This window comes from Aspergillus ibericus, assembly GCF_003184845.1.
Source record: "Aspergillus ibericus CBS 121593 unplaced genomic scaffold BO80scaffold_18, whole genome shotgun sequence".
Taxonomy (NCBI): Eukaryota; Fungi; Ascomycota; class Eurotiomycetes; order Eurotiales; family Aspergillaceae; genus Aspergillus; species Aspergillus ibericus.
Window position 1 is genome coordinate 326,095 of NW_020292116.1, and position 27,991 is coordinate 354,085.

General features: G+C 51.1%; 11 protein-coding genes across 11 annotated transcripts; 5 read left to right on the forward strand and 6 right to left on the reverse strand.

Moving 5' to 3' along the window:
- Positions 1-1,029: 1,029 nt before the first annotated feature.
- Positions 1,030-2,749, forward strand: BO80DRAFT_464559 (RGase C; the record flags this gene model as incomplete). The annotated part of the gene is made up of 3 exons (XM_025722660.1): positions 1,030-1,980; positions 2,038-2,267; positions 2,326-2,749. The coding sequence occupies 3 exons, from the start codon at positions 1,030-1,032 to the stop codon at positions 2,747-2,749; spliced, it is 1,605 nt and encodes a 534-aa protein (XP_025575626.1).
- A 233-nt stretch (positions 2,750-2,982) lies between these two features.
- Positions 2,983-4,043, reverse strand: BO80DRAFT_424855 (uncharacterized protein). Its single transcript, XM_025719380.1, has 3 exons — positions 3,804-4,043; positions 3,482-3,737; positions 2,983-3,389 (listed from the first exon to the last, which is right to left on the reverse strand). Exons 1-3 carry the CDS (start codon positions 3,941-3,943, stop codon positions 3,210-3,212), a joined length of 576 nt encoding a protein of 191 aa, XP_025575627.1. The 5' UTR covers positions 3,944-4,043; the 3' UTR covers positions 2,983-3,209.
- Positions 4,044-4,733: 690 nt separating this feature from the next.
- BO80DRAFT_64535 (uncharacterized protein) lies at positions 4,734-5,934 on the forward strand. Its single transcript, XM_025724672.1, has 3 exons — positions 4,734-5,044; positions 5,103-5,778; positions 5,839-5,934. Exons 1-3 carry the CDS (start codon positions 4,815-4,817, stop codon positions 5,839-5,841), a joined length of 909 nt encoding a protein of 302 aa, XP_025575628.1. The 5' UTR covers positions 4,734-4,814; the 3' UTR covers positions 5,842-5,934.
- Positions 5,935-6,508: 574 nt separating this feature from the next.
- Positions 6,509-8,088, forward strand: BO80DRAFT_381336 (chitin deacetylase CDA6; the record flags this gene model as incomplete). The annotated part of the gene is made up of 2 exons (XM_025716839.1): positions 6,509-6,728; positions 6,784-8,088. 2 exons carry the CDS (start codon positions 6,509-6,511, stop codon positions 7,929-7,931), a joined length of 1,368 nt encoding a protein of 455 aa, XP_025575629.1. The 3' UTR covers positions 7,932-8,088.
- Positions 8,089-8,171: 83 nt separating this feature from the next.
- On the reverse strand, positions 8,172-10,421 carry BO80DRAFT_424858 (uncharacterized protein). Its single transcript, XM_025719381.1, has 3 exons — positions 10,097-10,421; positions 9,672-10,038; positions 8,172-9,614 (listed from the first exon to the last, which is right to left on the reverse strand). Exons 1-3 carry the CDS (start codon positions 10,368-10,370, stop codon positions 8,435-8,437), a joined length of 1,821 nt encoding a protein of 606 aa, XP_025575630.1. The 5' UTR covers positions 10,371-10,421; the 3' UTR covers positions 8,172-8,434.
- A 67-nt stretch (positions 10,422-10,488) lies between these two features.
- BO80DRAFT_424859 (tethering complex subunit PEP5) lies at positions 10,489-13,991 on the reverse strand. The gene is made up of 9 exons (XM_025719382.1): positions 13,924-13,991; positions 13,797-13,865; positions 13,433-13,729; positions 12,746-13,378; positions 12,467-12,700; positions 12,080-12,415; positions 11,523-12,029; positions 11,072-11,470; positions 10,489-11,018 (listed from the first exon to the last, which is right to left on the reverse strand). The coding sequence occupies exons 1-9, from the start codon at positions 13,936-13,938 to the stop codon at positions 10,641-10,643; spliced, it is 2,868 nt and encodes a 955-aa protein (XP_025575631.1). The 5' UTR covers positions 13,939-13,991; the 3' UTR covers positions 10,489-10,640.
- A 480-nt stretch (positions 13,992-14,471) lies between these two features.
- BO80DRAFT_381343 (kinase-like protein) lies at positions 14,472-16,297 on the forward strand. The gene is made up of 5 exons (XM_025716840.1): positions 14,472-14,930; positions 14,981-15,309; positions 15,381-15,676; positions 15,737-15,899; positions 15,979-16,297. The coding sequence occupies exons 1-5, from the start codon at positions 14,590-14,592 to the stop codon at positions 16,164-16,166; spliced, it is 1,317 nt and encodes a 438-aa protein (XP_025575632.1). The 5' UTR covers positions 14,472-14,589; the 3' UTR covers positions 16,167-16,297.
- Positions 16,298-16,464: 167 nt separating this feature from the next.
- Positions 16,465-18,829, reverse strand: BO80DRAFT_381345 (uncharacterized protein). The gene has a single exon (XM_025716841.1). It carries the CDS (start codon positions 18,661-18,663, stop codon positions 16,639-16,641), a length of 2,025 nt encoding a protein of 674 aa, XP_025575633.1. The 5' UTR covers positions 18,664-18,829; the 3' UTR covers positions 16,465-16,638.
- An 841-nt stretch (positions 18,830-19,670) lies between these two features.
- BO80DRAFT_424862 (uncharacterized protein) lies at positions 19,671-20,030 on the reverse strand. Its single transcript, XM_025719383.1, has one exon. It carries the CDS (start codon positions 19,956-19,958, stop codon positions 19,704-19,706), a length of 255 nt encoding a protein of 84 aa, XP_025575634.1. The 5' UTR covers positions 19,959-20,030; the 3' UTR covers positions 19,671-19,703.
- Positions 20,031-20,151: 121 nt separating this feature from the next.
- Positions 20,152-22,282, forward strand: BO80DRAFT_424863 (TLC domain-containing protein). Its single transcript, XM_025719384.1, has 3 exons — positions 20,152-20,617; positions 20,685-21,416; positions 21,479-22,282. The coding sequence occupies exons 1-3, from the start codon at positions 20,561-20,563 to the stop codon at positions 21,947-21,949; spliced, it is 1,260 nt and encodes a 419-aa protein (XP_025575635.1). The 5' UTR covers positions 20,152-20,560; the 3' UTR covers positions 21,950-22,282.
- Positions 22,283-25,008: 2,726 nt separating this feature from the next.
- fos-1 (sensor histidine kinase/response regulator Fos-1/TcsA) lies at positions 25,009-27,974 on the reverse strand. The gene is made up of 2 exons (XM_025724675.1): positions 27,829-27,974; positions 25,009-27,732 (listed from the first exon to the last, which is right to left on the reverse strand). Exon 2 carries the CDS (start codon positions 27,572-27,574, stop codon positions 25,322-25,324), a length of 2,253 nt encoding a protein of 750 aa, XP_025575636.1. The 5' UTR covers positions 27,575-27,732; positions 27,829-27,974; the 3' UTR covers positions 25,009-25,321.
- Between the last annotated feature and the right edge of the window lie 17 nt (positions 27,975-27,991).

Below are 27,991 nucleotides of genomic sequence, written 5' to 3' on the forward strand. Positions count from 1 at the left end.
TGCAAGGCACGAGCTTGGTGTTTCGGCCAAATTAGATTGACAACCACCACTCGTGTCCATAGTGATCAAGATGTGGTGGATGACCTCTCCGGCCGTCACTGCAGCATGCCGCGGGATCAATTAATAGTAAATACTTCGAAGCAAGTCACCGAACAAATCCAGGGCCTGCATAGAATAAACGCTCCTCGCTTGAGCCAATCAAAGGTCACTAATAAACGCTCCTCGCTTGAGCCAATCAAAGGTCACTGAGAGAACAAAGTTCATTCCTGGGCGACTTCATCCTCGCGCCTGCATTCTGTCAGTACCGGTTATCTTGTACTCCGTAGATATATTTCAGTAGAAGTTTCCCGCTCAGGGATTCCAACCTGGCAAAAGGTTGAAGACATTGGGCACAGACCTCTTATGTTCACACCAAGGCGCGTCATTAAACCAGGCAATGGACACCCTTAGAAAGTATGCCGAGCCGGGATCAGACCATGGGTAGTGACAGAGGATAGACTTTTGGAAGGCCGTTAGGGTGGCTCGAGTACGGTTAAATGGAGGAGAGGTTCATTTTCCGCACCCTGCTGTCATACCCTCAGATGTCCGATATGCTGAAACAGAGCAATGGTGATTCATCTCCGGGGATAGCTTCAGCTGGCCAGCAGGGAATTGGGCGCTAATCTACGGAGTATATTCTGCATACCTTCTACCGCGGTAGAAGTACTATCGTACTCTTACCATCGGCAATTGCCCTGTTTCCACCGAGCCGAAGGCTCGTGCGGGCGCTTTACTTTACTCTGAAACAACGGTTGAGCCGATGGAAGTCGGCAGATCAACAAAGCCAAGCCCTTTCGGTATATCTGCCCCAAAAAAACCATGGCGGCTACGCATGAATGGATGCGAAAGCCTTGAGCGAGTATCGGATATTAGTTATCAGGGGATAGGGGATGAATCTGACAGTCGACAAGGAGGTGCTGCTGGGTGTGTATTTATACCGCGTAGTCTAGCAGCTCTCGGCCATTCCAGTATTCAGATACACAGTAAACCATGTGGCGGCTTCTTTCCCTTGTTCTACTGCTTCGACCGGCAGCGGCTCAGCTGTCAGGGCCGGTCGGCCCCCTCACTTCTTATACTTCCAAAGCGGCCACGAAGGTCTGCAACATCATTGACTACGGCGGATACCCCAACAATGGCACCGATATTGGACCGGCCCTGCTCCAGGCCTGGGATGACTGCGCCAAAGGCGGGCTGGTTTATATCCCACCGGGCAACTACTCGATGGCAACTTTCAATGAGCTCAAGGACGGCGTATCATCCGCGGTGCAGCTGGACGGTGTCATCAATCGCACGGGGAGTATTGGATCAACAATGCTGTCCTTCCGCAATTGTGCCGATTTCGAATTTTTTTCAGGCAACTCGAAGGGGGCCATCCAAGGAAATGGATACGAGTATCTTGCTAACGATGACTACGGCCCTCGTCTAATGCGCTTCCAAGACATGGGCAACTTCTCCGTTCATGGCTTCGCACTCGTCGATTCTCCTTCCTACTACCTTACCCTCGATACGGTTGACAGTGGCGAAATCTACAATATAATCATGCGTGGACCTACCGTGCTGGGAGGAACTGACGCCATTGATGTCTGGGGCCAGAATATGTGGATTCACGACATCGAGGCTACCAATGGTGACGAGTGCGTGACGGTAAAAAATCCATCGACCAATATGCTGATTGAGAGCATCTTTTGCAATCTCAGCGGGGGCATGTCAATCGGATCCCTGTCCACAAACACCAACATCTCTAGCATCTACTATCGCCATATTTACGCCAACGATGCGGATCCCTGCTTTATCAAGTACCACGGTGGCAATGGTACGGTGAAGGATATCGTCTGGGACACCGTTACTGTCCATGGGGGCGCCTACCCTCTTTCCATCGATGGCGCCTGGGGAGATAAGAGTGAGGGAAACGGGGTTGAGATTACCAATCTCACATTCAAGGTATTACAAATATTCCAAACATGGCCGGCGTATCGCTAACCTCTACCGTACTACTAGAACTGGGTAGGATACAATACCGAGCATTCGCGACCCTCCATTCGCATTCTGTGCAGCTCAGAGGTCCCTTGTACGAACATCGATCTCGAGGAAGTCTATATGTTCTCTGAGGGCGAATACGCGACATATGAATGCGAGAATGCTTTCGGAAACGGGGCTTGTCTGAATAGCACTGCCAGTGCTACTTCATCAGGCGGCTATACCGCCGTCCAGACGGTGACCAGTGTCGCGTATGATCCTCTCCCCACTTACCTACCAACGTACAACGACAGACTGACTCAGACCCAGCACATATACTACATCCTGGATGACCAATGAATTCACCTCGGCATTGCTCGCAAACTCATCCTTCACCATTCCCCCTGTACCGACCAGCTTCTACCCCGGCGAGACTCCATATTCTTCCCTCCTATACCTGACCGGACCCGGTGGTCTCATGACCGCCAACTCGTCCTCATACGGGATAAGCTCAGTTGCAGCATCGAGCCAGCAATCTTCCTCCTCGAGTTTGGCCCCCATCGCTACTGCTAGCTCAGTCCAGGCCGTACAAACTGGCATTCCTGCATTTTCGAAACCCAAGGATCCGATGAACGGCTCCTGCCGTCAACAGGGTGATCTGCCAGAAATGCCAGAAGTCAGAGTCCACCCTGAACTTCCGGACCCTAAGCATCGCAGTCACCTGGAGCATCATCTCAAGAACAAGCACCATTGAGAAGCGTAAAAGGCGACGTGATCTACACAGTTCTGCTCTAATGTGTGAATATGCGACTACCACTTAAGTGTATCTTTCTGACACAGAGTGCACTTTATCACCCCTATTCGCTTGGTCACTGAGGGGATGGGGTCGTCACAAAAACAAAAAGCTCTACATTTTGTAATATTTTCTAGGACATCTTACCTTCCACTAGCAACTTGTTTAGAATATTGTATATATCATTTGTGTAACATTTCTTTACCTCTTCATCTTATCATCCGGTTAGACTGCACCATCCCAAGGTCAAGCTGACTGTTTCATGACCCTCTACGCATGCACGAAAGGCCAGTAGACAAAGATGTTACATTAACACCTCTTGGTGATCTAACATTCGATCATGCCACATGGAAGATAGAATACAACAATCGCCGCCAGAGCTATGAATCAACTTTTCACACTGGACCCTGAGGCAACCCAATTACGCCTGAGGACGGTCAGGAGCAACGGTTCCCTTCACCTTAGCGGTTTCGGTCTCTCCCTCTCCCTTTTGGCTCTTTCCAGGCTCGTTCACGAACGGGTTGTCAGTGTCCGTGTTAGAGAGGCCCTCCTGCTTAGAGGAGATAGTGGCCGAAGAACCTGGTTCCTTTCGGCTAGCGGCCTAAGAAAGGTGAGCAGTTAGTCAATTAGTCCTTGAGGGGGGATGCGATCCCCAATTAACGAAGACCAGTAGCTGCTGGGGATAAATTCTACCTGGTCCGCCTCAGAAGGTGCCTTTCCATCCGTCGAAGGAGTACTACCACTACCGGAAGATTCTACCTTCTGCTCCGAGTCGCGATCAGGCTGAGGAGCAGCATCACCTGCAGACGACTCGGCCTCCTTCTTCTCCCCTTTCTCAACGTGTCCAGCTCCATGAGCTTCGTCGTGGCCGTGGTGGGGTTTCTTCTGGGGTCCGCCTTGAAGCAGGTAGTACGCTGTTGGGAGACCCAAACCAACAGATGCGATGAGCCTATTGGAAATCGGTCTTAGTCTCGTGCGTTGAACCAGTGCGACTCGAACTCAGGAATGTAACTACCATGGCATATCGGAGGACTTGGGAGCATCATGCGACTGAGCATATGTCCTGCGTGCGAATTGCTGGGTGGGAGGTCGTCGAGCTGCGACACCGACGGCCCGAGCGGATGCGCGGAGAATGTGAGGGCGTGCGAGAACCATTGTGAGATACGTGATAGCTGAACGAGAATGTAAGAGACAGTACAAGTTCCAGAAGCAAGACGAGAGACAATGTGCAATGGAAGAGACGGGCGAAATGGGACGATGAGGAGGAGAAAGAGAAGGAAGGAAGAGAGGAAGTATGAGGAGGCTGGAATGGTATGACCTAATTGAGGGCAGGACCGGCACTCAGCCCTTACGTTGCAATCATGGATCCGATGCCTTCTACCCGGAGCGGGTGCTGCCGGGGTGGCTCACGTTCCCTGCTGCCCAGTCATTTACCAGTCACTTACTCCAGAGTTACCTGGCAACTGACGGTGTTCTGTAGCAGAGAGCATGTACTCCGTAGTACTAGTCCCCGTAATTACCGCGGATGATGTAATTGCACCGTGCGGGGAAGTCACTGGCAGTTTCGCATTGACAGCTTAAGCTTCATCCCTCGAGGGGAGAGGAGATTCAATCCATCGGACTACTATCATGACTGAGCATCAGTTTTTGCTTCAAAGCTCACATTCTCAATTGACCTCGTCAGTGGCAGCTCAAGGTCGCCGCATAGTTGGGGAATCCATCAAGCATGGACCGTGCACCAATGGCCGTATGGTCCGCCGTAGGAGCTTGTCGCTGCCTCAGGCTGCAAGATTAGCTCCGATAACAGCGGCAGCAAGCACCTGGATGAAGCCGATCCCCCATTCATCCCACTTGTTGATCTGATTGTCCCCCAAGCCAACTTCATCCCCGGTTTGGTTTCTCTTCACAGTCCTAATCACTTCAGGCATCTCTTTAGTCCCCACCTACAATCCTCTGGGGTCTACATCCGCTCCTCACCTGTTAATACTCCTAATCGCAACAGCCAAATCCACTGCGGGGCTCCATCATGGCGGACCGGCATTCAGTGCAGCTCAGCCTCAACAGTCTGCTCTCTAAGCTGGGCGATCCCGACCCGGACATGAGATATATGTCCCTAAATGATTTGCTCGGCATCTTGAACAGCCCTAGCTCCACGTTTTTGGCACACGACCAAGGTGGCGCTTCAGCGCTGGCCGAGTGCTTATTGAAGGCTCTCGATGATCAGCACGGCGATGTACAGAACCAAGCGCTGAAATGGTACGTTAATGCCCACTTCCAGTGGATTTCATATAACTAACTTCTTTGCGCTGTCTAGCCTTGGCCCGCTTGTCCTCCGAATGCCTTTCGAAAGCCTCGCAGCTCTTCTCGAAAAGCTTACGAACCTGACAGCCTCCCAGACCATTGATACCTCCGTCCCGAACACCGCTCTGAGATACATTGTGACAGCTCTACCTCGGCCTCAAGCTGGGCAGCCTCCCAGTCAGGAGGCGAACATGGCTTATTCGGCCGTTTCTCGGGGGCTCATCCCTCGTTTGACTGGCCCGACCCCATCCCCAACAAGTCGGAGGGGCTCCATCGTCAAGGGGATGTTGGAGAAAGATCCGTCGAAGGGCTTCAGTAGTGATGCGATCGACGTTTTGATTCAAGTTGTCACCTGTTTTGGTCCTCTGCTAAAGGAATTTGAATTGACCGCCTTGCAAAACTCCGTCATGTCCATCATCGATAACGACACGGCTGGTACCGTGGTTACAAAGAGGGCTCTGGCGGCTATTTCAGCCCTTGTCCTTCATTTCTCGGATGCTCAGCTTAGTGCATTTGTCGGAGGTCTCGTGCAAAGATTCAAATCCCCTCAACTTAGCACTGTTCATCGGCGTCACCTCATTGCGACTGTTGGTGGTGTAGCTAAAAGTGCCCCGGCTAAATTTGGTCCTCATCTTCCTATCCTAGCTCCATTTATCTTCTCTGCTGTGGGTGAGGATAACCTACCACAAGTGAGTCATGGATCCATACCCCGCATTTTTCCCCATCTACTCACGCTCTGACCTGTGCAGTAGTCAATTCAGGTCCCAACATCGTCTTCCGTGCGCTCGATTGCGTGAGGGACATTATCTTGCTAGTAGTTTCCAAGACCTATTCCTCAGGATGGCGACTCCAATGTAATATAGGATCTCGCCTATTTAATAGACTTGATGGGCCTTCAATCGTCTGGGTGCCATGATGATACCCCTAATGAGAAAATGCTATGCTGCCTCACCCCAATGCCACAAACGAAATTCTATCGGGCTACATAACGTGCCTTGCGAATAGTAGATGCGATGCGTTTCTTGGGCAACTTCCAGCCAGTCCAGGCTACAGAACAACACGGATAGTTTTGCATTTCTATTGGAGTTTGAGATGTTCGAATCTAGCCTGGGCTTCATTGCAATATCTCTTCGGCTTTCCATCTTTGGACGTGCTCCTTCCGTCGCGATGTGTCCACCTGCCGCTGGCGGGGTCCTGCCAGCCAACTGTTTTGATCTTGACTTTGCACCGACAGTCGCTGCTTCCAGTTGAGCAGGCTGGGGTCAGGTCGTTGAATCTCTACCTCTGGCTACCTCCTTGTCCTCCTGTTTCCTTCTCTTCTCCGACTATACATCTCATCGCCCGCACCAGGCTATTTACTGTCTCCATTACTCTGCATCTTATCCGGTACTACATTTTATGACCGTATACCTTTCCAACATGCATATGCTTCGCTTGGTTGTTGTTTATGGCTTAGGTTTCGCAGCGTGCTCGACTGCGCGCAATATCGTCAACCTACAGCCTGACCACCAAGGAACCCGCCTCCTACCCCTTACCAATGCAAATTCTTCTGCTCCGGTGCTTGTGGAGCGTGGTGTTAGCGCTCGATGTGGCTCTGAGTTTGGCAGATGCGCTCCGGGTAAATGCTGCTCAACTGCTGGTGTGTTTCATGTTCTTTCATCTTCGTGAAAGCCAAGTATGCTAAGATGCTACAGGTTATTGTGGAGACACCAAGAGCCACTGCAGCTCTCCTGACTGCCAGATCGATTATGGTCATTGCGACGCTCACATAACCCCCGGCGGGCCGCCTACTGACAAGATTCCTCGGCCTCTGATAGGCAACGTCCCCTATGGCCCGCGCTTCATTCGGTCCTGTACTGTTCCAGGTACCATTGCCCTGACCTTCGATGATGGCCCCAAGGAATACACGCAGGATCTTCTCGATCTTCTCGATAAATATGAAGCTAAGGTGACGTTCTTTGTCACTGGAAACAACAATGCCAAGGGCGAAATTGACAGCCCCGGGATGCCTTGGGCGTCACTCATTCAACGCATGCACCGCAGTGGGCATCAAGTTGCAAGCCATACTTGGTCGCATCAAGATCTTAGCAAGGTCACGCAGTCCCAGCGTCGGGTTCAGCTGCTGTGGAATGAAGTCGCCCTACGCAATATTCTGGGGACAATTCCAACTTACATGCGCCCCCCATATTCCAGCTGCACCGCAGAATCCGGCTGTCTAAATGATCTAGGAGCACTCGGATACCATGTCATCTTGTATGATATCGATACTGAAGACTACAGCCATGACAGTCCGGAGGCGATCCAAAAATCCAAGGACATCTTCGATCGAAACTTGGACTCCCGGATAGAGTTTGATAGACCCTGGCTCGCCATCGCTCACGATGTCCATGAACAGACAGTCCATAACCTCACCGAGCACATGTTGAAAAAGCTTCTCGCAGAGGGTTACCGCGCGGTGACGGTAGGTGAGTGTCTGGGGGACCCCCCAGAGCTCTGGTACCGCAAGGATGATAATTTCGACGAACGGAATGCACGGAAATCCAACAGATCCAAGGACTCGGTCACCAAAGCGATATCAGTTGACGGTATGTGTGGCACACAAACCACCTGTCTTGGGTCGCGATTTGGTCCTTGCTGCAGTAGCACTGGCTTTTGTGGGAACATGTCTTCGTTTTGCGGTGCAGGGTGCCAGTCCGATTCTGGGTATTGTGGCGACAATATCGGCGCCGCCTATACTGGTTCGGGCAAGAAGGCCGCGAAATCGGACGCAGGGTCTTTGCTGCAGCTGAGCCCGTCTGTGGCGGTTGTGATATTGTTAGCCCTTATGGTGTTGATGGAATGAGCCAGGGTATAAGGACTATGGCCCGGTTAGCTCCTTTATATACGATTGCTTGGTTTTATACTGTCGGTGGTGTGGATGCAGTTGACCAAGAGAAGCCAAGATGGACTTCATCATGGTATGGGTGCCTTTCAGAAAAATGGTGGGTTTGTACTTTTACTAGAGCCTAGTCTTACCATTAGAATGAATGCCTTGGGCATGACTTGATGGCTCATGAGTTCGGTCTCACATGTGACGCCGGATCAATATTGGAGATTGACAGTTGCATAGTGCTTGACGACCCTGCAGCCTCCCAGCGAGTTCACCGATATGATAGACGCCATAAGGTATATAGAGACAACATGTAAAGCATAAAAAGCACAACCAAAGCGCCACATTGGTATACTGCAATCCCGACATTCGTTCTCATCACACCAAGCTTCGTCAATAATCTACAAGATCAATAATCCATCAGTACGAAAGGTCGCACACTAACAAGATCCCAGCACTGTGAATAGTGCCGAAAATCACCGCTTAACTATCTTCAACAACGGCGCGATTCTCGCCCTGCGACTTAAACCAACCCGATAAGGGACTTTGCTGGTCGATGATATCGGGCTGTGTTGTTTTGGTCCTTTGCTTGGTTTTAAGGGTGTAGTTGGTGCTGGCTGTTGGTGGGGATCTGGGGTTTGCTCTTCTTGTTGATGGTGTTGTTCAGGCTCTGTCTCCGGTTGCGGTTCTGGTTCTGATTCTGGCTGTGCTTGTGGTTCTGACGGTGATTCTTCTGTAAGTGTATTCTCTTTGTCGGATTGTAGTTGGGGGTGCTGGTTTGGAGGTTCCGCCGAGGCTTCAGTGGCTGATTGATTGATGGGAGGTTCTTCGATCGGGTTCTTTCTCTTGCGGCCGCGCTTTTTGGGTGCTGCTGCCGCTGGGGCTGGGGCTGGGTCTGGGAGGATTGGGGAATCTTCTTCCTGGGCAGGAGGGTTTGCGTTGTCTGTGGTGGTGGGTTCGTGGTCGTGAGTTGTTGGGAGGACTGGTCGCTCGTCTATCCAGATCACGTCGTCTTCGACATCGGGGTCGTATGTCTTTGTCAGGGTGATTGACGTGGTTTTTCCGCGTTTGAGTTTCTTCTTTTTTGGCTCTTTAGGTGGCTTTTGAGGTGGTTCCCTTGTATCTTGTGGGGGTGGGTCGATTGGTATAGGAGTCTGATTGTGTTCTGTAGGTGCGAGAGGGTTGGTTGAGGTGGTATCTGGAGGAATAGGAATTGCGGCATTCGCTTCTGATATCGGACCACAGTCTTCTTCTTCGCGCGGTGGCTTCGCGTTCTTTGGTGGTCTGCCTGGCTTGCGCCTTTCAGGTTTGTTAGTATTGTTGGTGGTGGTTGTGGCCGTGGCATCTTGGTTTATCGTAGGACTGTAGTGATGGGCCAGTTCATCATCGTCATCGTTGTCAGGAAGGCTTTGCTTCTTCTTGCGGCCTCGTTTCTTCTCGACGACCGAGATCTCGATAGTGACCGGACCCGCAAGCTCATCTGCGCCTTGATGGTACTGCTGTGCTGCGTTTTCGCTCATTGTTCTGCTGACTCTTGATGATCTGACTGAAGAGAAGGGCTCTGTATCATGTGGGGAGAAAGGGGTTGGCTGGTCGGAGTTGTGTCTTCGAGGGGACTTGTATGCGATCTCGGTCTGGACGGTGCCGGTTGGATAGCTAGCGAAGTCATTGTCAGGATAGAAACTCCCAGATGGGCGGAGGGATGATTCGAACATGTTGTAGGATGCTCCTGTTGAGATGGAGTAGTTGGAGCTTGTATGTTCATTGTTCTGCGCGGTTGGTGTGTGAGTGGATAGTCGCGTTTCGTCTGCGAGAGGAAGGTCCTGGCGGGGTTCATATTGCAGTGGATAATCGGGTACATTGGGCTGTGGGACTGTATATATAGGAGGCTGCTCAGTGTAATTATCAGGATCGTCATTGTTGACTAGGGCGATATCGTTAGGCGCGGGGAATTCCGAAGCGATCTGTTCATGAACACCCATCGCAACAGCTTCCTGATACCCAGTCTGTCCCGTGTAATGCGCTTCTTCGTCATCGAACAATCGTTGCTGCGCAAGTCCAATTTCCGTCATCATCGAACCTGGAGAGAAGTATGCTTGTTAATGATTGGGCCAGAAGCAACTTCACACATTTCTCACCAATCGATCCGCCTCCCGCATCGGCCGGTATCCATCGTTCTTCTCTTCGCTGTTGGGAAGATGATACCCCCTGATGAGCCGAGTCTTGAGATTGTAGGAATTGGTCAAAATTGACGCTCATGTGGGAGTCGTGACCTGTCTGCTGAAAATGGACGTGACCTGAATCCTTCTGCACGTCAACGTGCCTGTTATCGCCGTTGGGCCTGGGGGATGGCGGCCCCGCCAAAGGGTCGTCTTCATCATCAGAGTCCTGGATCACACGTCTGAAGGACATTGATAGGGATTTATTATACGTCTGGAAAGATAATGGTCAAGTATTCATGCGATTTGGTATCATTCGCTCGACTAACAATGATTCTGCTGGCCGCGTCCCGGAAATCTGGGGAGCGGAGCGACGCGAAAGCACGTGCTGATAAGCGATGATGCCTGAGGTAGCATTTGCCTTGCGGGGATTGTCAACGATTGTGCGACCGGAAATGTGGACGGAAGGCAAACAGAATAATGTATCTACATAAAGGTATCTCCGATTTCATTACATGTTCCATCATTCCATGGTACTCTGTGGTCTCATCACGCCCCGACCAAAAAACTCGCTAACCACCGAGAACCGGTCCTTGGAGCGTTGCAGCTCACCCTTGAACAGATCGTGTTGGTCTGCAGATTCGACCTGTCTCTTCCGGATGGCTTTGATAGTGGAGTTCTGCGGTGCGCAGACAGGGCATTCGGCATCTTCATCAACTCTGTTCAAACACCGTTGGTGGAAAGAATGCTTGCAAAGGAAATGCACCGTAGGAAGATCAAGGGCACCGCCACAGGACATGCATCGACGGGCCTGGAAGACAACTGGCTTGCTACCCAGTTGTTCAAGCTCCTTCCGTTTGTTCTCTGTCTCCGTACTGTAACTGGATATCAAGCGGCGATTCTAATTTCACCATTAGACCGAATGTGTCAATGAATGGGGGAGGGGTAACCAACCGTAGATATCTCCTTGCGTTCCCGCTCAATGTTCTCGCTGAGGTATTTCTTCACGCGACCCATTGTAACAACAGCGTTGTTGCTCAGGGTTTGAATGACTTGGAGCGGTGTCATGAGACCACCCTCATCAATCTTCTTGAGAACAGCGTCCAGCTCAGTTCCAGCTTCTTCCAGAATTTGGGGGCTGGAGGCAAAGTATGTGAGGGCATCGACATATAGTTGAGGTTTCTCTGGGCCATATCTTTTCAAAGCCTTAATGGCACCCTGGGTATCCTTGGCAGAAGTAAAGGACCTAAAGATGTCGGACAAGAGGCCTTCTTGCTCCCGCACGAGCGTGGAACCCTCGCGGAAGCCAGACAGATCAGAAAGCAAAAGGACACTAGATGTCGAGATTGGTATCTATGAAGATATCAGCAAAGGTGGGAAAAGCAGGCATTAGCAGTGTCCTTACATCCTTGCCCTCAATGAGCCTCTTGGCCTTGTCCTCCCACTCTTCTTTCTCGGTAACATCCTTTTTCCGACTAGCAGTGTCCAGGTACATCTCGAAGAGTGTGGTATAAAGATCTACCTTTTCATCCTCTTTCAAGTTCTCCTGTTGAATAAGCGCCTCCAGGAATGAGATGAACTCATCCGGATGGCCCACGAAAACCGAGAATGCAGTCCTCGGTTTCGGAACTTGATAATCTATCGATGGCTCGGTAGCCTTATCCTCTGCAGGAGGCGCTGTTTCGACTTCCTCTGGCTTTGGTCCCGCGCTAGCGTTCATTAGAGGCAGAGGGAGGAAAGAGGCTAGGCTTTGTAAAGTGCTGGTTGGTTGTGCTTGAGGCTCCACCGAAGGTACTTCCACCTCAGTCCTCGGAGTATATTGGCCCTTGTAGTACTTGATGAAGAGTTCGGTTGTTTTCTCGGGGCAGTTCGAGAGCAAGACTCGGGCATACTTCATCAGATTATGGTAGGCCTACAGTTGTCAGCGCTCCAACAGGACCACATTGCACGTTAAACACGAACCAATTCCGGATCTAACCTCCAGATATACTCGACAGCCTCTGCATACTTCTTAGAGTCCTCAATGAGAATATCAACGACCATATCATTCTCCCCGTATTTCGTAGCCAAGTACGCGGCCTGCTCGTAGTAGCCTCCTTGCCTACACATGGCGATCGCAGTTTCCAGGTCAAACTTTAGCTCACCAGGAGCTTTGATAAACGCATCAAGTTTGCCGGTATCTTTCAGCTTTGCGTAGCAGTTTAGGAGCAGAGTGGTATGGTCGACTGTAGCTCGGTCGTGATCGTGGAGCTCTTCAAGGTACTCGATGAGGTTATGTATGCGCTGTGTGTCAAGGTACTGTGCAATAATTAGCATCCAGTTCTGATCTGACATTGCAGGATATTGTACCTTTCGGATAACTTGAGATGGTTCCGTGTTGTCAATGGCTCTGAGGTATTGCTGCATCGCCGTGTCATAGTCGCCTCTTTGGTACAGGAAGTCACCATATTTGCGGTAAATTGCGTTCTGCTGAAGAGTATCAACGCCCGTTTTCTGTGCCAGGTTGATGGCTAAGATGTAGAGGTTGCGCTGGTAGAGGATTTCGAGCTTTTGCTGGAGGCTTTTCTCGCGATATCGGTAGAGCTAACAACATGAGTAACGGCTCGTGTTCCACTGATAGGAACATACCTTTCCATCAGTTGTGAGGAGAAATAGATCCCCCCATTCAATGAAGATGTTCTTCACGGAAGACACGAGAGACTCGGAGTGGGCGATGAACTTGAGGTCGGTATCAAGCAGGGTGAATGTGGTCGTTTTGAATATATCATCGGCCTGGTTGACACCAATGTTTCGCAATGTGTCTGGCTTTGAGGCCGATTCTCTGGGCGGACAAACCAGAGCAACATAGTCCTTGAATGTATTGATCAAGTCCTTACGGCTCTCGAAAGCATAGCTGGGGCCACGGCCGTGTGGTCCGTATGTATATATTGCATCCTCGCGGGCAACAAGAACATCGCCTGTGTCTTTGTCCAGGCTCAGGCAACCGACAGCACAGCCCATATCGTCGAGCACGCGGGCCGGCTGGCCCTGTCCTCTACCCGAGATGATCAGAGCCAAAATGCGACTCGTTGTAGAGATGTACAAAGTCGATACTGGCCCACTTTGCACCTCTAGCCCAGTTATTGGTTCCTCTGATTCGAACACGATACGCTGTCGGGCGCCGCGGTCATGAATCAGGTCACCACGAATTATTGTAACAGACCCATTCGCAAATCCAACTGCCACCTGCGACAGATCGTCAAGGACCGCGAACGCGGATACCTGCCTCAAGACTTTAGCTCAAATCACACGCTTATAGGGAGCCATTGTCCATACGGGAAACATCCGCCTCGCATTCTGGACCGACGTTGTCGACAGACATCGAGGGGCTCCGGTCCTCTTTTCGGGCTTGTCGAGAGCCCAGACCTTCACGACCGGCTCATTGGGGAGATCTTCCGCGATTGTGACCAGTAGAGATGTCCCTCCTATTTGCCTGATATGTGCGATAGAGCCAGTCTCCGATGCTTTGAACGACCGGACAAGCTTGAAATTCGTCGAGATGATATGGACAAAGCCATCGCTGGATCCGAGAAAGAGGTTTGCAGAGCCGGTTGAGAGGGAAAGGATGTCAGACTGTTACTCATTCGGTGTTAGATTTGGGTGCGACGGGTACCGGGGGCCGAGAGGTCAAGGGGCGTACATTGAAGATCGAGGAGCTCTCCTCCGGGAGTTTCACCGCGGAGACGTCAAAGAAGTTGAACGCTTTCCACTAAATCACATTGAAATCAGTTGGGTCTCACCAATGGGCAAGTGGGATTTATTCTCACTGATGTCAACGCCATCTGAATGTGGCCCACCCATGGACCGACGACGAAGATAGGTAGATAGGGTGGGATGGGAACCGAGCTGGAATGACAGTTCGGCAGTCCATCAGGTGGATGAGCTCCGCCGCGCTAGCGCCGCAGCTCCGCCTAACCACCCACGTCATCGGGGCCAACCATCCATCTACTATCACCCATTCCATTCAAATCCATGGACAGGGCTCGATCTTAAATTTTAGTTCCCGAGTCAATTCGTCTACTGATAGGGTCTTGCGCGTTTCAGGGCTTTGTTGATATCGGAATTGAGGCTATCCCGTTGTCACACTCTGGTTGATATATATTAACGCGACTGCTACCTGGAAACACAATCAACCTCCAGACCACAGTGTAGTACTGAAAAGGCCTTCTAGTATGTATGGCATGTATTTCCCTTAAAATTCCTAGAACCTTGCGCGCGCTAAATGCTTATGGTATTGAATACTCAATTCCACCTCTGTGACACCTCCGTTATTCCATGCGCCTAGTCCTAGCCTGTGCTCCAACCAATCTGGACAAAACGTTTAAAGCAGCTGATATCATATCACAGGGCTGAAGGCTACAGCTCAGAAGAGCCCCGTCTCTTTTTCTACCAAATAAACTGAATTTGGGGTCCTCATCATTTAGCAGCCCATCATGGATCCAAGGCGACAATTTTACCTTTTATACAAAAAGCCCTACCCCCTTTGTCGGGTGCCACATTTCGCATTCAATAGGAGAATATTAGCCTCACATACCGGCTCAACCCAGCGCTATATAGCTAATGTTCGGTCCCTCTCCAAACCGCGTGTCTTTCCAAGGTTAGGGTGGGATGATATCGACCACTCCATACTGGTTGAAGAGGAGGCTATTCCTACCTATAAACCCGAAAGATTCTATCCAGTCTACATTGGAGAAGTTCTGAATCATCGGTATCAAGTGGTCGGCAAACTGGGCTACGGATCAACGGCAACAGTATGGTTATGTCGTGACCTCTTGTAGGATCAACTTATCCAATGTTTACTATGCACCCAATCTTACTAAACAGGAACCATTGCTATGTAGCATTGAAGGTCTACATAGCCTCAACATCAACTACGCAAGAAATCGCAGTTTACGACCACCTAAAGACCATCCAATCCAACCATGCAGGCCAGTCATGCCTCCGACCATTGATCGAAATATTCCAGGTCAGCAATCCAGACGGACATAGGAATCATACGTGTCTTGTGCATCCACCTCTTGGGATAAGTCTCGATCAGCTCTTGCCGCTACTCCCCGACAAGGTCATGAGTAGCGCTATGGTGAGAACTACCATGCGAAATGTCCTCGCCGCGCTGGATTTCCTTCAAACCGAGGCGCGGGTCATACATACAGGTCCGGTTTCAAGATTCCCCCACCCTTATATCATAAGGTACAAGGCCAGAGAGTACTGACAGATATCAAAGATATCCAGCCCAACAACATCCTCCTGGGAATCAAAGACAATACAATCCTCTCACAGTTTGAAGACGCAGAATTTGAAGCGCCCATACCACGAAAGACCCTCGAAGATCGTACAATCTACCTCTCACGACCACTCCCTATTTCCTACGGCACCCCTATTCTCTGCGACTTAGGCGAAGCTCGACTCGGCACTGACAATCAAACGGGCGATATCATGCCAGACATCTATCGGGCACCGGAAATCATTCTGAACATGAGCTGGGACTACAAAGTCGATATCTGGAATGTGGGAATGGTGGTAAGAAATCATTCAAACAAACATCATACTTACCATGAAACCAAGAATAACCATATCTAGATCTGGGACCTATTCCAACACAGCCACCTATTCCGCGCTCGAAACCCCCAAGGTAAACTAGACGATGAACAACACCTCGCCGAGATACAAGCAGTCTTGGGAAGTCCTCCTCCCCAATTCCTCGCTCGAAGTGAGAGGAGCAAACGATTCTGGGATGAAAATGGTTAGTATACCCCTCTCTTATCCCCTCTACACAATCCATCTACAGATGTCGACCACATCAATACTAACAGTGATAACAGGCCAATGGAAAAGCCAAGTACCGATCCCGAACTCCAATCTCGAGTCCCGAGAAGAAAGACTAGAAGGTGACGAGAAAGAGGATTTTCTGCGCTTTCTTAGACGAATGCTACGATGGTTACCGGAAGAAAGAGCCACCGCAAAGGAACTTCTGTTTGATCCGTGGTTGATGCGTGGGCTTTTTAAATGAAGCCGGACATGGAGTAATTTCTTGACCCTTAGCAGATTATTGCCACCTCTCCACTCTGTTCGATAGGTACTTGGTCGTTCTTTTGTGGGTACTTGGAAGGATTAGATGGCTGTACTTGTAATAGAATGGACGAGATATAGAAGACCATTAGGATGTCATTAAACGTTTACTTTTCGAATGAGTGGTCATGATGAACCTAGATGATTTCCTAGTACCTAGGATCCTTGCTTTTGGAAGAGATAATCGTCATAGCAAGCAGGTATAATCGCTGCCTACCCGTGTTACTCAAGAACTGTATGCCACCAATATTGAGCTTGAACTTTCTATAATATGTATAAACAAGGATATCATATCGCTAAGTCTCATGCAAGATGCAAGTCTCCCAATATATACACCCAAGAATAGTAGCGCAAGAGGGAAAAAGCGAAGCCAGTTAGAAGAGGAACAATGACGCCTGTCGTGCATGCAAATGCTATTTCAAAGTATCCAAGCTCCCTGCAGAGCGACTAATACCCGTAGAAGATGATGGGCGAGACTTGGCGCTTCTGCATTGCTGGATTTCATTGTTGATGTCGAAGCTCTGCTGCAGCCAGCTGCCTGCGTCGGCTATTGCCTGGCTGAGATTGAAACTGTCTGCACCAGGGGCGGCACCCTGTCCGTCTGGATAGGTGGTCGGATTGGTATCCGATAGGATCACGGGCAATGCGTTGCCTTCGGCGTCGCCTGAGATGTCCGGTTGAGCAGCAGACTTGAGTGGCAGAATGGTGGGATCGTCATCGTCATCGTCTTCATGCTCTGAGGGCGAAGAAGACGCCGCGCTAGAACCAGCAGATCCTGGCTCCATTCTGCTTGGTGTTGACTCCTGTGGAGACATAAAACGAGGCCTGGCCTTTTCCGTACTAAATGTGAACGGTGTGACGGCATCAATTATGCATTGTGTACTCATTGGCATTCGTGCAGTTCCTGGAGGGTTGATCCGGGACAATTTACCCATTCTGTCAGAAGGGTTCATCCGGTGGAATGGGGTAATGTCATTGGCAGGCGATGAAGCTTGCTTGAATGCCCCTTGGCTGTGCTCCTGACTCTCCAGATCTTTCTGAAAGGACTTCTGTGCATGCAACAAAGCGGCCTGGGTGTTGAAATGTAGATCCGGGATTGTGTCATTATCACATTCCGAGTTAGGTTTCGCTGCAGAGATCGTGTGCAATGAGGTAACATGTTCTGTCATGGCAGGATTTACGGAGACTTGCTGGGCTGAAGGCAACCTATCACTGACATTTGCGCCTTCGGCATTGTTGATTGATGGGACTGTCCGCGATTGCGTGCTAACCTGATGATCCATGGTATCAGAGCGTTTGGACTGTATATTGTGCGAGTTCGATTCGCCCCTAGACATGTCGACTTCAATGGCCTGCATCGAAGTTGGACTTGGGGGAATTGGCAGGTGCTGACTCAATGTCCGGTCATCCTCAGCAACGGCTGTATCATCTGGGATCTGTATGTTTTCCTTATGTGTGCTAACTGGCGATGTGGCATCATTTTCCGTATGAGGGGAGTGTTTCCTGCGCCGATATTCAAATTTCGGTAGATGGGAGGTTGACCTATCCACACACAGTGAATTCTGCTGGTGCTCTGAATCAGAAAGGGGCCCTTGTATACTGGATTGCGCTCCAGGATGCCTGCTAGTGAGTTGGGATTTGACACTGTCCGGGATATGGGTGTCAAAAGTCGTGTCATCGCGTGAGTTTGTGCGCGCTCTGAGTAGAGTCTTCGTTGTGACTCGATAGTCGGTCCCTGGAACTTGGATCGTATAATGCCCTTCTTCCCGATGCCGAGACAATATTGTAGCTGTAGGAGAGGTAGGTGGATCGACCTTTCGGAAGCCAATTCCTGCACGGTCCTTCTTCAACCAGCTTTGATCGGTAAGCCGCAGTGGGGTTAAAGCATCTGGCTGTCCGCTTGACCCGATTGCCTTTTTGTATTGTATAGTCCTCTTTGGCACGCTATTCGAACTTGGCGTCCCCCGGCGACTGTCTCGTTGGCGCTTCAGCAATGGCTCACTAGCAGCATCATTCTGGGATTCGCGTTCCGTTGAAAAACGTGGGGGGTCGGAAGGAGGAGCGGCAGCCGTTGTGCGAGAGGTATCCGAAGGGTATAGGGGTCGTTTGCGCGGGATCGTCTCTGGGATCACAGGTCGCTCCCACCGGTCCGATTCTTCTCCTTGTTGCCGTGTTAGGCCGGCGGCCTTTCGCCTGTCCTTCCTCCATGGATTGGTCCAACCGTTGTCCAAGGGCCCGCGAAGCGAGGCGGAAAGGATGAAAAGCGGAGTGCCATGGAGATAGGTCTGAGCGAGCTTCTCTATCCGCTGATCTCGAGCAGCACGGTCATTATCGTCCAGGTCATCATCGGAAGCGACAAGAAGATCGGGGTCTAGATCGAGCGGAGAAGGCGAGATTGTTTCCAACGAGAGCGGGGAAACTGGATGACGGGGTGGCATTAGGGTGAAGGGGGGCGGTCAATAACAGGGGTGAGGATTCCAGTACTGCAGCAGTCCGGCGCTGACTGCATCTGAGGACGAGCAACGAAGAATGCGGGGGATTGATCCTCATAGCTCCTGGAGCAAGTGGGTGTGGGTGTCGGGCATCATCATGCATGGATCGATCTTGACCGCATCTTAGTTCCATCCGCCGCCGCGAGAACCACTTAACGCGTCCCCGGCGCGGCTACCCCAGCAACCTCTTATGTAAGACAGCAAGCCCCCTGAGCCTGTGAATCCTTTCATTGAAGCCCCCCAAGGCACAGCTGCATATTACGAAGATTGGTTTGGGGAAGCAGCCACCCTTCAGTCTACACAGTGAAATCCCATGACTTGAGTTGAATTGTGCACAGTTTACCGTCATCCTCGTTATAGTGAGGATGGAAACGAGATTTCAAGCAGCGAGGAGATCAGGAGGCACATTCCATTTACCGGAGGGCTGCCCTTAGCGCTATGTATCTCTGGCAGGGAAGAGCAGTCCTCGATGCTCCCCACATGCCCGAGCTTGGGGGCCTGGGGCTAGCTGGCACGAACTGCAGGCGTTGAGCCGCAGTCAGGTCGAACTCCCGTCGTCCCCAGTCACAAGCGCTATGGTCTACGGTGACAATTTGGACATCCAGTTCCCTCATGCGGTGAAGGCAGCCAATCAATTTGATTTATGGAGTACTCCATCGATTTTTGGCGGAGGTTCAACCGACTCATGAGAAATCCATGATTGCCAGATAGGCACTTGACAGCGCGAGCTATGCTGCGCCTGGTATGATCCTCGCCAACTATTGAGCACGGAGGATTTATCCGCCAAAAGTAGGCAAGCTGGAATATTTCCGATTCCACTCGATATTATAGGGGAGCTATTTACCTAGGAGGTACCACCCGCAGTTGGATCCAAATGGTGTGTCCTGTATTCACTTGAGGCGTCATTCTGGAGTAGAGGGACTTGTCCTCGGCCCACTGGCCATGGTGATATGGGAAATGGCACGCTAGTCGCAAGGTCTACCTGTTTAGGCTGCCTGGCGGGCTTCGTATTGTTCCGCACTCCGCACGGAGCAAGCATGTGGTGGTGGCGGCCTATTCTGAAACCGAATGCCCCTATTTAGATCGATCTTAGTTGCACGGGGATCCGGGGCTAGCAGAAAGTGTAGTCCAGATAGTAGATAGATGGACCACTGCTCAACAGTCGTATTCGTACCGTCACCAAGAGTTGTCGCAGCGCCAGACACAGCCGAGTTCAAGGGACTCGAGGACAAAGCCAACATCGGGGATCCGATAAAAAAAAACAATAAGAATAATGCCAAATGCTATGATTGGCATACTAGGATGAGCAAAGGAAGGTCTGGCGGTGGTCCGACGAGTCCGACGATCATGGCTGGTGAGCAGGTGGAGCAAGACTGAAGAAGAAAAGAAAAAAAAAACAGGCGGCCCCCTGGCGGGTGGATCTCGCACGACTGACATCAACTCGCTCGCCCTCTGCATCCTCGCTCTTCCTTCCATCCTGTCCTCTTCTTAACCACACCGTTTCCCCTCACATCGTTTCGTCTTTCTTCGTTTCTTTCTTGTAATACTATTCTCTTGGTTTTCATTCGACCTTGTCTCTGAACCTTTGCGATCCTTCACTGTTTCAATTGATCACCGTGGTCCTCTTTATCCTCGTCTTGTGCACTCCGCTCCGCTCGGCATCTTTTCCCGCTTCCTCTCTCCTCGGTTTAGGCGATAAGGAGAGAGACAAGCAACTCGACCGTTGGGAATAGACAGATCTTTCACATAGCGTCGTTAGCCAACACCCTCGACCATGCCTCGTGTACGGAGAAGGTCGAGTAATCTGGGGGCGGATATCCGGGGAGACACGACCGCTCCGGCCATGGCGACCATGAACGAAGTCAGTCCCATTGAACCGGAAGCTCCTAAGTGGGATCAGGTATGGATGCCATGCGACTACTAGTCGACTCTCGCTGGGGTTTCCTCCCCGCTCACTCCCCCATCAGGTGCTGCAGGCCCAATCCGCCGAGAAGTCCTCCAAGCCGCATACGAAACGTCGCAAGAAGTCCCCACTCCGTCGCTTCAAGGACACCTGCCTCAAGCATACCTGGGTGCTGCCTCTCGTCATGCTAGTTGTTCTTCTTGCGCTATATGCTGTCAATCCGACCGAGTCCAACCCGATGCATAGCGCCATCTTCTTGTCGTATCCTCAGCCTCCGAAATACCCTGGCGGTCCGATCATGTATGGAAAGGGCCCGAAGGATATCAGCTTCGTCTGTTTCTATATGGTCGTACTGTCGTTTACTAGGGAATTTCTCATGCAACGTGTGATTCGGCCTTTTGCGGTGTACTGCGGGATTCGCGGCCGGGGCAAAACCGCACGCTTCATGGAGCAAGTGTACACCGCGATGTATTTTGCGATCTTCGGTCCGTTTGGCCTGTACGTGATGAGCCGGTCCAATATCTGGTACTTCAACACCACGGGCATGTTCGAAGGATTCCCTCACCGGGAGCACGAAGGACTATTCAAGGCGTTCTATCTGCTGGAGGCTAGTTACTGGGCCCAGCAAGCGCTCGTCCTGATGCTGCAATTGGAGAAGCCCCGCAAGGACTTCAAGGAGCTGGTGGCGCACCACATCATCACTCTGGCCCTCATCGGACTGAGCTATCGGTTCCATTTCACCTACATGGGTATCGCCGTTTACATTACGCACGACATTTCGGACTTCTTCCTTGCCGTGAGTGGCTTGATAATGTACTTTCGTATTACGTGATTCGTGCTGACTCGATCGTGTTGTAGACCTCCAAGACTTTGAACTACCTGGATTCGATCGTCACCGCGCCTTACTTCGTTTTCTTCGTGGGCACCTGGATCTACCTCCGCCATTACCTGAACCTCAAGATCCTCTGGGCTGTCCTGACCGAGTTCCGCACCGTTGGACCCTTCGAGTTGAACTGGGAAACCCAGCAGTACAAGTGCTGGATCAGCCAGTATATCACGTTTGCCTTGTTGGCCAGTCTGCAAGCGGTGAACCTCTTCTGGCTGTTCCTGATCCTGCGCATCCTCAAGAACTACATCTTCTCCAACATCAAGAAGGATGAGAGAAGCGACGACGAAGACTCGGAGGAGGAAGATGTCGCTGTGACGGATGCGAACAGCCACGCTACGCTTGCCACCGGTATCGACGGACCCACGCTGACTGCCCGAGGCAAGGAGAACCAGACGCCTCAGGTCCTGGTCAACGGCGAGCCCGTCAACTCCAAGAACTAGTGTCGTGCCAGGACTGGCTAATTTTGTGGAGATGCGTCTCCATCTACGACCCACGCGGGCTGTATGAATTTGTATGGGGCTTGTTTATATTGTATGAACGGACATTTACGACAGGCTTGTTTGGACCTTGTTCAGAAGATATTGTTTTTCTTCTCTCTTTTCCCTTTTGTCCGGTGCTTATGGTCTACCAGACGGTTTCCTTGTTGTGGGGTCATGGCGTGCGAAAATGTGCATGCAGAACGGGGGCATAGTTACGAGTTCCATGAGTGAGCGGACCTGCCGTGCACTTGGCAGGTTACTTAATATAATAATAGATCATTGACTATATGTATGCCTATGATGTATCTAGCTAAGATACAGACGTGTTTCTCTGTACATCCCAGAAACCCGGTACATCCATCTATATCCCACATGAAAGATGGATGTTTCTATTCCTCTGCGTTTAATTCTTCCCAGTATATAAAACCCGCCTAAAGGAAGACTCCACCCCGCAAGCATAGAGTATACACCCACTGGGCTGAATCACATTCTTAGCCGGATTGTCGTGAGCACGGATACAGTATAGAGAACACGAACCAACGTGCCTGCACTGATATAAGACATCGGCCCGTGCCTCACGGGTATGGAAGGAGTTGTATCCTCCATATGTCAGTTTATTGTTTGGAAGGGATATTTTGTGAAGTAGAGTAGATATCCCCGTTCATTGGTAATAGGTGGGTTTATAGGATCGTGGATGGGATTAGTGAGGATATGGAAGGTCCTGGAAGGTAGGGCGTTGTTGGGTGCCTTGAAGGCCACGGGCAGAGCCATTGCGCGGAAGTAGGCGTTCTTGTCTGTTGATCACGTCTGTTGATACATAGTCCAAGGAATGATGAAGTACAAGTCTGCGCCTAAGATATTCGGAAGGGTTGTCTAGCGCACCAAAATGTATTCCGAAAGGATATTCCACAGCAGTGTAGTAGGTATCCTAAGCCTGATACTGCCAGATATCGCATATCGTATTCGGAATTGGTATCTTAGATGACAATGACTAGCCTCATGAGCCTACTAGTCAGAAGAGACAAAGCCATGCCCCGACATAAGAGCCACCGACGTCTCAGGAGTTCTGAAGTGCAAATGTGCAGATAATATCTGCAAGACGATCTGCACCAACACCATGACCATGGCATAAGCGAAGAGTCTAAGCTCCGGCAACCATGTAGAACAATTCCGTGCCACACGAGCCCAAGAGTCATCTTCTGCACCCACCTGCAGCTTGGGCATTGAAGAATTCAATTCCTGTTTGGCTGGAGCTCCAATGCTCAGTGTGGTTACCGACCCACTAGTAAGCCAATGGGTAAGCAGGCCCAGGCACGGGTGTAAAAGAGCCCATGTCAAACGTGGTCAAGGTTCTGTATATCCCACTATTCGTCGAAGCACAACTATGGGACTAAAGCTCGAAGACACACTTCGATGGGACGCCGAAGAAAAGTCCAGTCCGACACCACGGCATTGAGCAGTGCACCCATAGGCTTGTGCAAGGGATATGTGTCCTCGGATAGGCGCCGAAAGAGCCCAGCACCACAAGATGGGGCTGTACCCACGTCTGTTTGCGATTTTAAACCTTCAGCTGCATAGTAGAGCACCGAAGGAGTCTAACACCACAGTATCCAGCTGTACACACATGAGTCTGGGAGCTGAAACATCGTGATACGCCACAAAACAAGTGGGATCGAAATACACAGGATGAGTGTATCCCTTGGTTTCAAGATCTGGCTGAAATGGGTTCTAAGTCCCGGGTCATCAAGGACATCTTCCATATTGCCTCTGATGAGTTGTATTATCGTCTTTGAGCAGATAGGTTGGTATCTGCCGTATCTTGACAACCAATTAGTTGGAAATATGGGTTGTCGTCCGGTAGGAAGCTGTGCTTCGCGATGTGCTATATCCCGGTGTTTAGAGACCCAGACTTGGAGCATCGGTAATCCAGGTCTTATCGGACCAGCCTGCTTGTACCGGATTAATATGTATGTCGGGGATCCAGAGGTCTGTCTTGACCAACGCAAGTGGTTGGATGGCCTTCTGATTTATATTAGGGGGTAAGTGCTGACCCCACAAGAATGCATAGGATCGATTTCCTCGCTTAGTGGAGAAGGTCATCTCCCACAGCCAAATCAGCACGGTGTGATTGCTTGAAAGGATCCATATCCTCTTGTAGATGATATGTTAAGAGAAATGCAAGGGCAGAATAGTCCATGTCTGATGCTGGACTGAAGGTATGAGAGGGAGACTTGACATCTCTATGATAGGGGAAATGACTATGTGAGACGAAAGTGAGGAAAATTGGAGATGAGAAGAAGAGAAAACTCAGCGACAGAGGGGTTCTACTATTTATATTACTGCTGGAGAGCTAACACGGTAACGAACTAGGCCAATTGAATCATTCTCTCGTTTTCACGCCGAGCCTTCACGCCAAGCATTAACGGGGGGTGTCATTGTAAGGGTAGAATGATGGCTAGGTGATGGAATGGTGGTCCTTGCGGGCGAATGTACGGAGATCCATGCAGTGATGGCAATCAGATAGAGTGACGGAAAGCCTGTCAGAGCTAGGTGGAGTGATGGGTAGCCAGTCTCTAATGCAATCGCGTGAAGCCAGAATGAAATGCAGTGACGCAAAGCCAGGCCCAAATGCAATGATGTGAAGCCGGTGACGCAAGAACAGTAACCGCGGCGATGCAAACTCCGCTACGAGGTACATGGCTAGCATTACTTGATGGCCTCCATTGGGTTAAGAGACTACGACTTGACTCGAGGTGTAACAGAATTAGCATGAAGAAATCTCGCTTTTCATTTGCTAATGGATTCCTCAATGGCCTAGACAACAGCCCTTTTGATCATGCCATTGCCCAGCAATGTCAATCTCATGATCCCGGGGAGCCTGTGCCAGCTGAAAAAGTACAGTATAGCGTGGTATCGAATGCTCTATTCATAAATAAAGCCATATTCCTTCGTGGTCATCGTGACAAGACGAATCGTAGGTCTTGCGTCAACACGCATCCATAAGCCCATACGGCAGTAGGCCGGACAAGTTCTGTCCTGGAGCATTTGGGCGCATCGCGTGGATTTTCCGGTAGTACTGCTTCGCAGTCTACGTAGGGGGCCCAGGTTAGTTCGCTACTAGAGGACAAGCCTTGCGTGTCCTCCGGGCGGGGGATGTAAGCCAATCCTGCAGAATACAGAATGTGCCGGACGCTGTCCCGGCACCCGCTTCTCTGCATAATCACGGCTTGGCCGAAGCTCGCTTCAACCAGAAAGTTGCGATCGCAAGTCTCAAATGGTCGACAAGGTCGAGCGTTTGCTAGGAAGGCGGGTCGAGGGTTTGTGGAGATCGCGTCAGGTCCCCATCCACTTCCACAGCAATCGCATGAGCTGTTTCTGATGGATGGGCTTCCCAATATAGTCGTTCATGCCCATCTTCACGTACTCGTCCACATCTTCTTCCATGACATTCCCCGTAAGCGCGATGATAGGCATGTCAAGCCCCATTTGCCGAATCTGCCGGGTAGCCTCCACACCATCCATCACCGGCATGCTGATGTCCATGAGAATCGTATTGTACGATAAAGGTTGCTGCTTGACAAGTCGGACGGCCTCCGCCCCATCCCAGGCCGTGTCAACTCGCGCGAATCCCATGTTCTGGAGAAGTTTGAGCATGACCATCTGGTTGACCAGATTGTCCTCGACTAACAGAACGTGCTTGTGAGGGGCAACTTCATGGACCTTCCGTTCTATATCGCCGACCTCCTCCACCGGAGTCTTAGTCATTCTATTCAACACCGCCGCGTTCACACGGTGCATCTTGGCTGTCATCCAGAAAACACTGCCCCGCCTTTCAGGATTGGGTCGATAACCGACACTTCCGTCCATGAGTTCTGCCAAGCTCTTGCAGATCGATAATCCAAGGCCTGTGCCTTGGTACCTCTTCGAACCAGACTCAGCGAACCGCGTGAACGGCGTGAATAGTGAGCCCAGAGCATCTTCGGGGACACCAACACCCGTATCGACAACCTCAGTCATAATGTGGTACACATTGGGATCCTCCGCGTCGTCGGAGAAAGTGGTGTGGACTTTGACATATCCTTCCTCGGTGAATTTGACCGCATTGCTGACTAGATTTTGGAGGACCTGACGGTACCTCAACGGATCACCTTCGATCGTGCTGGGGAATTTGGGCGGGATGTAGCTAGTTAGTTCAACGCCAGGCTTAAGAGCACCCTTGCAATTGCGCACCACCGCTCCGGTAACGCTTTCAACGCTGAAAGTATCGGGGTGTAATGTAAAAGACCCAGAGGAGAGCTTCGAATAGTCAAGAACATCGTTGATTACCTGGAGCAGTACAGAGGTAGAATCCTCGATTATGGACGCATACTCGCGTTGTCGATCGTTCAATTCAGTGCCCATCAATGATGTGAGTGCCAGGAGCATGCCGTTCATGGGGGTGCGAATCTCGTGACTCATGTTTGCCAGAAAATCGGTCTTCAGCTTCGACGATTCCTCAAAAGCCGCGATCATGCGGACCTCAGCCGCATTGCGTTCAGTTAAGTCCCGGGTGACCTTGGTAAAGCCAATGTGACGGCCCAGCTCGTACATCGGCGTGATTAGCACGTTTGCCCAAAACCGCGAACCATCTTTACGGTACCGCCAGCCTTCGTCCTCCACTTTGCCTTCTCGTAGACAGACCACAAGCTCCTTGCCGGGCTTATCTGCAATACGGTCCTCCTGGCCGTAGAAGATGGAAAAGTGCTGCCCGATGATCTCCTTGGCCGAGTACCCTTTCAGCAGGGCAGCACCCGAGTTCCAGGTTACAATATGGCCGTGAGTATCGAGCATGAAGATGGCATAATCCTTGACGGTGTCCAGCAAGACTTTGTACGTGTCGTTGGCGTAGGAACGGCGGGTATCTACCCCCGATCTAGTGAGGTCCTTGGTGACGTTGAGTGCCTCAAGGACCAGGTATAGCAGGTTAGACTTTTCGAAGATGGGTGTGATGCGAAGACTATAGTAGGAGCTAAGATCGTCTATACGAATTCTGTCAATTGATTGAACGTCCTGCGTGGTGATTGCCGCACGTAGCGCGCCAAATAGAGTAGCAACATCTAAAGCCGGCAGTGTACGAGGACAGACGTCGCAGATGAAACTGCCGAGGAGCACGTCCCTTGATAGTTGGACGAATGCCACGTGGGAATCGGACACCTCCACGACACGCAGCGAAGGATCGAGGATGACGGTTGGAATGGGCGTATAGCGATAGATTCGACCTAAGGCGGCTTCGGGCTCCCGCACGCCAACCTCACCCATGCCATGGCCGTCGACACGCAGATTGTCCGGACCGGGAGGGGACCGTGCCGGTCCCCTGTCGAGCTTCATATGATTCCCTTCGTCTTCGTCTTCGTCGTCCGGGGGTGTCGTTACCATGGAGAAGTTGAGGGGTTGGGGTTGGCTTTTATTCTCGATGTCGAGATGAAACAGCCGCTTGTTGAGATCCATGGTCACCACATATGGCACCAATGGTGGCTTCACGCGATCCTGAGGCGTCGGAGCGGGAATCCTTGCAGCATCCGGGACAGTCGAGCGGGAATAGGGCATGGATCTGAATGGAAAGCAGCTGGAGGGGGGGGGGAGGGGAAGGTGGCAGATTGGAATAGGATAAATAAGATAGTGGATAGTAGTGAGGATGAGCAACAGCCGGCGGCGGTGATGAAGGTTGACGGTTGGTGGTTGGTGGATGGCGGATGTGCCTAGTACTTTACATGGTGTCAGATGGCAGCGAGAAGAGGCCCACCGGATGGGACGAGGCATCGACGTCAACAGTGAGCGGGCAGCAGACGGGATGGACCAACCAGTGGACGGAAAGTTACGCCGGGCCTCGCGGGGGGGAAGGCAAGGCCGGCTCTCAGTGGCCAAAGAGATCAGCCGCCAGGCCGTGGATCCTTTTAGCAGCGCCGACCAGTGACTGGGAGAGGCTGACTGGGGGAACTGGGAATGTCGCCCTTAGGTTCAGCT

Excerpts from the sequence above, each read along its gene's own strand:
- BO80DRAFT_424855 (XM_025719380.1), bottom strand. The coding sequence starts at position 3,943 with ATGGTTCTCGCACGCCCTCACATTCTCCGCGCATCCGCTCGGGCCGTC. Across the intron at positions 3,738-3,803 it reads AAGTCCTCCGATATGCCATG|GCTCATCGCATCTGTTGGTT; the intron begins GTAGTTACATTC and ends GATTTCCAATAG. Across the intron at positions 3,390-3,481 it reads CACCTTCTGAGGCGGACCAG|GCCGCTAGCCGAAAGGAACC; the intron begins GTAGAATTTATC and ends CACCTTTCTTAG.
- BO80DRAFT_64535 (XM_025724672.1), top strand. The coding sequence starts at position 4,815 with ATGGCGGACCGGCATTCAGTGCAGCTCAGCCTCAACAGTCTGCTCTCT. Across the intron at positions 5,045-5,102 it reads CAGAACCAAGCGCTGAAATG|CCTTGGCCCGCTTGTCCTCC; the intron begins GTACGTTAATGC and ends TGCGCTGTCTAG.
- BO80DRAFT_424858 (XM_025719381.1), bottom strand. The coding sequence starts at position 10,370 with ATGTCCTTCAGACGTGTGATCCAGGACTCTGATGATGAAGACGACCCT. Across the intron at positions 10,039-10,096 it reads TGCGGGAGGCGGATCGATTG|GTTCGATGATGACGGAAATT; the intron begins GTGAGAAATGTG and ends ACTTCTCTCCAG. Across the intron at positions 9,615-9,671 it reads ACAGGAGCATCCTACAACAT|CTATCCAACCGGCACCGTCC; the intron begins GTTCGAATCATC and ends TGACTTCGCTAG.
- BO80DRAFT_424859 (XM_025719382.1), bottom strand. Across the intron at positions 13,730-13,796 it reads AGAGCTCCTCGATCTTCAAT|TCTGACATCCTTTCCCTCTC; the intron begins GTACGCCCCTTG and ends AATGAGTAACAG. Across the intron at positions 12,701-12,745 it reads TCCTCACAACTGATGGAAAG|CTCTACCGATATCGCGAGAA; the intron begins GTATGTTCCTAT and ends TCATGTTGTTAG.
- BO80DRAFT_381343 (XM_025716840.1), top strand. The coding sequence starts at position 14,590 with ATGGATCCAAGGCGACAATTTTACCTTTTATACAAAAAGCCCTACCCC. Across the intron at positions 15,310-15,380 it reads GGCGCGGGTCATACATACAG|ATATCCAGCCCAACAACATC; the intron begins GTCCGGTTTCAA and ends CAGATATCAAAG. Across the intron at positions 15,677-15,736 it reads TCTGGAATGTGGGAATGGTG|ATCTGGGACCTATTCCAACA; the intron begins GTAAGAAATCAT and ends AACCATATCTAG.
- BO80DRAFT_381345 (XM_025716841.1), bottom strand. The coding sequence starts at position 18,663 with ATGCCACCCCGTCATCCAGTTTCCCCGCTCTCGTTGGAAACAATCTCG.
- BO80DRAFT_424862 (XM_025719383.1), bottom strand. The coding sequence starts at position 19,958 with ATGTTGGCTTTGTCCTCGAGTCCCTTGAACTCGGCTGTGTCTGGCGCT.
- BO80DRAFT_424863 (XM_025719384.1), top strand. The coding sequence starts at position 20,561 with ATGGCGACCATGAACGAAGTCAGTCCCATTGAACCGGAAGCTCCTAAG. Across the intron at positions 20,618-20,684 it reads AAGCTCCTAAGTGGGATCAG|GTGCTGCAGGCCCAATCCGC; the intron begins GTATGGATGCCA and ends CTCCCCCATCAG. Across the intron at positions 21,417-21,478 it reads TTTCGGACTTCTTCCTTGCC|ACCTCCAAGACTTTGAACTA; the intron begins GTGAGTGGCTTG and ends ATCGTGTTGTAG.
- fos-1 (XM_025724675.1), bottom strand. The coding sequence starts at position 27,574 with ATGCCCTATTCCCGCTCGACTGTCCCGGATGCTGCAAGGATTCCCGCT.